Source organism: Lycium barbarum, chromosome 3 (assembly GCF_019175385.1).
Source record: "Lycium barbarum isolate Lr01 chromosome 3, ASM1917538v2, whole genome shotgun sequence".
Classification (NCBI taxonomy): Eukaryota; Viridiplantae; Streptophyta; class Magnoliopsida; order Solanales; family Solanaceae; genus Lycium; species Lycium barbarum.
Window position 1 is genome coordinate 23,820,034 of NC_083339.1, and position 8,281 is coordinate 23,828,314.

Sequence of the window (8,281 nt, forward strand, 5' to 3'; positions counted from 1 at the left end):
TTTACGGGGTGTTACATTGATGCTCTTCCGAATAATAGTTCGTAGAATATTCTTGGATTCTTGTTTCTTGATTAGAAGTTGAAAAGATGTATCTTGAGACGTTGGGACGCCTTATGTGTCAATGCTAACTCTGGCTGCCTTCGAGATTTGAGCATTCTTCTTTCTCTGACCAAATATGGAACTTCATTCTTGAATATCAATTCTATGCTTGTGGGCGAATCATATATGGTGGTCGTTTTGAGAACCCATATGGCATCACCCCTCCCGAAGCCTCTACTGTTCGATCCTAGTACTAGAGATAAGACGATGTGGTGCGAATTTCACGAAACCCTGGGGCACAAAACCTCTGATTCCAGGAACCTTCGGGAGGAGATGGCCAACATGCTTGCCAGGGGACACCTCCGTGAATATCTAAGTGAAAGGGCCAGAAATAATTACTGGAGAATCGGGCCTGTGGAAGAGAAAAATTCCCCTAATGCTCTTCTTGATGTTATCAATATTATTTTTGGCAGATCTATGATCGCTAGTACCAGTTTTCCCACATCCAAGAACATGAAAATCTCGATCACACGAGAGAAGAGGGTCTGCAAACTCCTGGACGAAGGCATGATTACCTTCACTGATGAGGATGCGGAAAGCATCACTTTGCTACACAACGACGCCCTAGTTATCACTGTGTTCATCGATCGCTGCCAGGTAAAGCGCATAATGGTCGATCTGGGAAGTTCGACCAACATTATCCGCTGGAAGGTGGTAGAAGAGATAGGATTGCTGGAAAAAATCATACCGGCTGCAAAAACTCTCTTTGGCTTCAATATGTCCAGCGAAACTACTAAGGAAGAGATCGACCTACCTATGGAAGCCGGAGGAATCATCAAGATGATAAAGTTTTACGTGATCGACGACAATATGCAATATAATGCAATCTTCGGTAGACCTTGGCTCCAAGATATGAAGGCTATCCCATCAACCCTTCATTTGCTATTGAAGTTTCCCACTCTAGGAGGGATCAGGCAGATCCAAGGGGAGCAACCAACGTCAAAGGAGATGTTCGCGATCGAGGAACCTGACACACACGAACTGGTTGTAGCAGCCAAATAGAAATCACTGGGTTCGAAACCCAAACCAGACACAGTTCTTCCAACTCCCCCGGGAGGTAATTTTGAGCTGGGCCGGAGGAGGTTGAGGAAAAGTATGGGGTTCCAAGAAATTTCTAGCCACCTGATGATTTAGACGCCACTAAGTCCACAGTCGAAGAGCTCGAGCACATCGCTCTGTATCCGGATCTAACAGAGAGAAATGTATACCTGGGCACAAGGTTAACCCCGGAGCTTAGGGAGTTATTTCTTAATTATTTAAAAGATAATAATGATTATTTTTCTTAGTCCCACAAAGACATGACAGGGATACTCGCGGACGTGGCAACCCATAAGCTGGGGCTAGACCTCAGTTTCTCACCTGTGCACCCGAAGAAGAGCCTAATTATCGAGGTCCGCAACATGTTTGTCAAAGAAAAGGCCTCGCGTTTGTTAAATATAGGGTCTATCTGGGAGGTCAAATACCCGGATTGGTTAGCAAACGTACTCGTGGTACCGAAGAAAGAAAATAAATTTTATAATGTGCATCAATTTTAAGGACTTTAATAAAGCATGTCCGAAGGACTCGTTTCCGCTATTGAGTATCGACCAGATGATCGATGCTACGGCCAGTCATAAGGTAATGAGTTTTATAAGTTTTCTCGATGCTTATTATGAGTTTTCTCGATGCTTACTCTGGGTATAATCAAATCAGAATGCACCCGGAGGATCAGGAGAAAACATCCTTCATCACAAACTTTGGGACCTATTGCTATAACGCAATGCCCTTCGAGCTGAATAATGCCGGAGCCACTTATCTTGTAAATAAAATGTTTGAACATTAAATAGGTAAGAAAGTTTAGGTTTACATCGACGACATGTTAGGTAAGAGTCTTCGTAGAGAGGACCATCTTAGTCATTTGTAGGAAACATTCGAGATTAGACGACAATTTAATATGAAGCACAGCCCGGAGAAGTGTGCATTCGGAGTGGACTCCGAAAAATTCTTGGGTTTCCTCGTCTCTCAAAGAGGGATAGAGATAACTCCCGAGAAAATCAAAGAAATTGAAGACATTCCAGATATGCTGGAAGATGTAAAGGCTGTGCAGCTAACCGGCCGCATCGCCGCACTCAATAGATTTATATGCAGATCTTCAGAGAAATGCCACAAGTTCATCTCTTTGCTCAAGAATAAGAATGACTTCGAATAGACTTTGGAAAGCGAGAAGGCGCTCCTTGATCTCAAAGTGTACCTATCCTCACCTCCGCTCATGTTAAAGCCAAAGGACAGCGAGTTGTTGCTAGTCTATCTGGCCGTTTCAGAGGTTACAGTTAGTGCAGTCTTAGTCTGGGAAGAGCAAGGTATGCATTTTTCTGTCTATTATGTAAGTAGAGTTATGTCCGGGGATGAAACACGGTACCCGCTTCAGGAAAGACTGGCCTTCGCCTTAGTGATGGCATCACGTAAGCTCCAACTATACTTTTAGTGCCACCCGATTGCCTTCGTGACCACATTTCACGTTCCCTCTACTGAATGTGCTCCATAAGCCTGAACTATCGGGGCAATTGGCAAATGGGCAGTCGAATTAAGTGAGTTTGATATATAGTACAAGCCATGAACTGCAATTAAGTCTCAAGTTCTCGCAAACTTTGCTGTCAACTTCAGTCCAGGCGTGACCCCCCAAGCTGAAAAAGAGGCTTCCTTGGTACCAAGGGCTATACCTGGGGTGTGGATACTTTATACCGATAGGGCATCAAACGTAAAGGGGACCGGTTTGGGGATAGTCTTGTACACCTCTATCAGAGAAATCCTGAGGCATGTAATAAATGGCGTGCCTCTGACTAGTAATGAAGCTTTGATTGTAGGTCTTGAGCTAGCTCGAGGATTAGGTGTTGAAGTCATCGAGGCGAAGTGTGATTCCCTGCTGGTGGTAAATCAAGTTCACGGGGTATTTGAAGCAAAAGAAGAACACATGCTATGATACCTCAAGAAGGTCATGAGATTAATTTCCAGGTTCCAAGAATGGACGGTGGTATGCGTACCTGAGGAAGAGAATACGGAAGCAGACGCATTGGCCAATTTGATCTCCTCCACAGAGTCAGTAGGCTTGAATTCAGAGTTAGTAATCTAGCTGCTTTATTTCACACCGGATTAATCAGGGTATGACGAGGTTAATTCTACCATCTTGGTTTGGGATTGGCACAGTGAGTTTCTGGATTACCTGAACCATGGAAAGGTATCGGAGAACCAGAAAGAATCGAGGGCTCTGCGGGCTAAAGCTGCTTGATATTGTGTCGTTGACAATTTGTTACACCGGAGGTGCTTCATGGTCCAATGATAAGGTGTGTGGGGCTTGAATAAGCTGACTACGTGATGAGGGAAGTCTACGAAGGGATTTACGATAATCATTCTAGCGTGAAGTAGCTGACCAAGAAACTACTCAGGGTCGGATATTATCGGCCTAGAATGGAAGAAGATGGGAGTGCCTTCGTCTGAAAATTTGACAAATGCCAGTGACACGCTCAGGTGTTGTATCAACCAGGTGAAGAGTTGCATTTGGTGGTGTCCCCTTAGCCGTTCATGAATTGGGGGATGGATATAGTCGGGTTATTTCCAGTCGGTACGAGTCAAGTGTGATTTGTGTTGTTAATGACCGACTATTTCTTTAAATGGGTGGAGGCAGCGGCTTACCAGAAGGTCTGAGAGAAGGAAGTGATAGACTTCATTTGGTAGCACATTATCTGTCGCTTTGACATTCTGAAGGAAATAGCTTATGATAACATCCCACAGTTAATCGGGTCCAAAGTCACTAAATTCCTTGGGGACTTGCATATCAAGCGCATCACCTCGTCCCCCCATCACCCCAACGCTAATGGACAAGCGGAGTCAACCAACAAAACGATTATGCAGAATCTGAAGAAGAAATTGGAAGACGCCAAAGAAGAATGGCCTTCTAAATTGCTGGAGGTACTTTAGGCCTATAGAACCATAACAAAGTCCAATATTGGAAAAACTCCTTTCTCCCTAGTATACGGGGCGGAGGCGTTAATTCCGGTTAAAGTTCGTACCCCAAGTTCGAGGTATATGCATGCCGAAGATGTCCAATACTGATGCAATGCTGATGCAATTAGAGTTGCTTGAATAATACAGAGATTTGGCATACGTCATAATGGTCGCTCAGAAGTAGCGAATGGAGTGCTATTACAATTGTCGTACCAACCTCCGACACTTTAAAATCGGAGACTTGGTGCTCCGCAAGGTGATTGATAATACCAAAGACGCTAGTGCTGGAAGCTTGGATCGAATTTGGAAGACCCGTATAAGGTTACCAGTATAGCCGGCAAGGATCGTACCAACTGGAGATGAAGATGGAAATAATCTACCAAGAAATTGGAACGTTAGCTTCCTGATACGCTCAAATTACACCTGTTAATGGTATAACGCGGACGTTGTCAAATATAGTAACCCAACAAGGTTGGGGTCGAATCCCACCGGGAATAAGGTGTGAAAAGGTTACTAAAATCGTAGGATGCTAAGTTTAGGTCTAATGTCTTAATCCGATGATTTTGGTAATATTTGGTTTTTCTATGACTAATTGCTATCTACTTGCTTTGGTGGAAATTTACGGTAAAAGAAACTAAGGTTGTGTCCCCGTTAGATAGAATGTATGATCATGGGTATTGATCTTGAGATACTTCTAATGGATCATTATATGAATGCACTTAATCTCTATATGAATCTATACTATTTCCCAATAAATAAAGATTATCTCTTCCTATGATTTTTCCAAATATAAGAAAGTAACTAGGAATAACGATTAATCATGCCAAGTAAATTCTTCTTATTCCTAAGTGAATTTATTAAACAAAGTTTAAAGCTTTGAGTCCTTGTTATCTATTCTTGCCAACCCTAATTATTTTCTCAAATAAATCAAGGTTTATGGCTTTAATCAATGTTTGCAACCATTAATTATGAATGAAGAATGAAGAATAAATAAACCCTAATAATCCATTATGTGTATATCAATCACAAACCCAATCACAAAACACCCATCAATTGGGTTCACAACCCTAGTAAGGGAAATTAGCTACTCATAGAGGAAGAAGAACAATAAGAAATAATGGGAATCATAATGCTTACAATTGATTTCTTGGAATTGAAGAGAAATTAATTGCAATTGTTTGTAATCTCCCTAAAAGATTTCAAAACTATGAGTAACTAATGCTAATGAAAAATAAAACTGAGTTCTATAGTAAATTGTCCCTACAAGAAACCTAAAATAAGGTATTTATAAGAGTCAAAGTTATGCAAAATAAGATTGACAAAATTGCCCCCGACGGACCAATGTACGAACCGTACATTTTATACGGTCCGTAGAATCAGTGACAGATCTCCGTAAAATCTTCTCCAGTTGTCAGATGTACGATCCACTTTTACGGACCGTAAATATTATATGGTCCGTATAACTTGCCTGTAAATCCTCTTCTCTTCAAGACTTTTCTAGAACCAACCTACGATGAGATTTACGGACCGTAAATATTATACGGTCCGTACTTCTGCCTGGACTTCCACTTCATGTCTGAGCCTTCTCTGTTAAGCATTCACGATGGCATTTACGGACCGTGAATATTTTACGGTCTGTATGTTCTTCTGTATAAATCAGGCTTCAATTAATTTTCTTTCTTTGAACATCTTTTTACTCCATTTCCACGACTTGCTCCCGAAATACGTTAAACATCTGCAACATGTCATAAACACATCAAAAAGACCAAGACTCGCTCAAAAACAAGTAAAACTTATAGCCAAAAAGCATCCAATGTGCCATAATTTCACGGCTCATCACTTCCTTAAGAGATAGTACACCTGACCGAGAAAAACGCGGCCGGTGAGATTGCACTTTTTTTTTCCTTCGTTTAATTTTTCTCCTAATTGGTTTTTTCCGGCAAGGTTTTTTACGAGGCAATTCTGTATGGTTCCTTGAATGTTATCCTGAAGGTCTTATCCAGTGCTTGGAACTTCATTCTTTACTCCCAAACACTTTGTGGAGGGGGGGGGGGGGGGGGGGGGTTCTATATGGATATACACACTCATACAGAGTTAAGATTAAGCTTTAAGTCGAAAGTCTCGAAAAAAGTATTGGTATCGGGGACTACCCCGACTGAGGATCGTGAATTCATCTAACCGGATTGAACACGCTAGATGGTAGCCGGACCACCGTTCTTTTGCATTTGCAAGTCAAGGGAATCAATAGTACTTGCTTTCTTTTAAAAATTTCTTGCCATGAAAAGCAAAGACATAAACTTTTGTCATGAAAAGCAAATATATTAAACGGATGCAATTTATGACATACCGGAAAGCATGTGCCAAAACGAATCGAAGACGTCATTTTCTAAAGCACCAAAGAATAAAGGCCCTCTCTTGTAAATAAATATAAATCCTAAATTAAAAATGGACAAGTTCAAACACCATAATAGTCAAACAAGATTTCACCGGCATAGTAAACGGACAAACTAAGCAAATTCTTGGAAACTCCTTCTAAAAATAGTTCAGAACTACAAGAATAATTTATTCTTTCCGATAGGGCAAAATTAAACCCCTCGGACCAAAGCCTCAAAGGTTTTCCAGTCAAAAGGTTTTTCTCTCCTTATCTTTTAAAGTAAAAGATTATTAATATTAACCAAAGAATGAGTATATTAGATAGCAAAATCATTAAGAGCAAAAAGGAGATTCTTCATTATAAAGCCTCTCCGGGCTTGTAAGACCCGGAGACAAACAAGAGAGTTTCAAACCAAGCACAAGCCTACAAAGGGGACCGATAAACTCGGTTCCATGGTTCGCTAAAGGCTCGCTCAAAAATAGAATATTGGAAATAGTTGTCTAAATTGAAAACAAAGACATGGGCACACGGGCCCGAAAAAACTAAAAGGATTGAAATTAAGATGAGGGAGGTTAACCCCCAGTAGTAGGAAGGGTCCCTGGGACCTCGCTGTCTGACCTGCTGTCTTTAGAAGACCAGAGGTTCGCCATTGTGGATTCGGCAGCCATAAAATCCACATTTGCATCCTGCAGGGCTTCGGTAAGGTCCAGCTTCTTGTCCAGGGCCTCCTTGAAGGCGTCCTTGCGAGGCTTCAAGACGGAAAGGTCCCATACCAAGCTTACCTTGTGTTCCTCAGCAATACGGCGCCGTTGCAGCCCTTCCCACCGGGACCAGAGCCGAGCTCGGGAGGCATTTGAGCACCTCAATTGGCCCCGAGCGAATTCCAGGTCGCTCTCCAGTCGGCAGACTCTTGCTTAAAGGTTCTGATAGTCAAAGGTCTTGGTCCGGAGGGCTTCCTCATTATCCTCAAGATGTTGTCGTACCTCGTCACAACTCGGTCACAGGGAGTGTTTTAAGGTCTCAGACTCTTGGCACCTTAACCGGAGCATTTCTACTTCAGACGCAAATGGGTGCTCTCCTTAGTCAGTGAGCTTTCTGCTGGAGGGGGTGGCGCTTTCCCGGCCTCTTCCATTGCAGCAGATTTGGTAGCATGACACGTAAGGATTTGTTCAGCAAGTTGGGTCAGCTACACCTTCAAGTCTTGGCCAAGAGAGCCGGGCTGAGCAAAACTTTCCCCTGGGTCAATAGAATCAAGTTGTGTTATAGGGGGCTTTGGGATATTCTGCTCCCTGTTACAGTTCACTTTTATGCGGGCGCATAAAAGCTACTACGAGGTTGTTGGTGCTCTAATTGAATTTTAGTATTTTTAGAGTTGCCACCAAATTTATTAAAGGAAAACTAGGAAAACCGCGTAAAAGATTTTTCAAGTAAGAGAGAAATATTTTTGGTACGAAAGTTCGAGGTAAGGGTTCTGGTGATCCCCTAGGGAACGTTTTACGCACCCTAGTATTAAAGATCCGTAGAATACGGTTGACCTACGAGCTTAAATGTGTGTTTAATGTGATTATTTACTTAAAAGTGTTTAGTCCGCAAAATGTCATTCATTTCTTTATCATAAACTCAAGAAAATTTTGACAAAAAGTCCCCTTAAAAAAGGGGGGTTTTGGGTTTGAAAATCCACATAAGTGTTCAACTCACTTTATTGCCAGACTAGGACACCCCTGGAATTTCTCCCAAGTAGAGTCTCTACTATTCTATTCCTAATAAAATGGGTTTAGTACTTATGGATTTTATATATAGAGAAAATATGGAGTATATCTCTGTTTT

The 8,281-nt window shown here is 41.9% G+C and overlaps 1 protein-coding gene across 1 annotated transcript; it reads left to right on the forward strand.

Moving 5' to 3' along the window:
* Positions 1 to 249: 249 nt before the first annotated feature.
* LOC132630522 (uncharacterized) lies at positions 250 to 1,101 on the forward strand. The gene has a single exon (XM_060346099.1). It carries the CDS (start codon positions 250 to 252, stop codon positions 1,099 to 1,101), a length of 852 nt encoding a protein of 283 aa, XP_060202082.1.
* Positions 1,102 to 8,281: the final 7,180 nt, after the last annotated feature.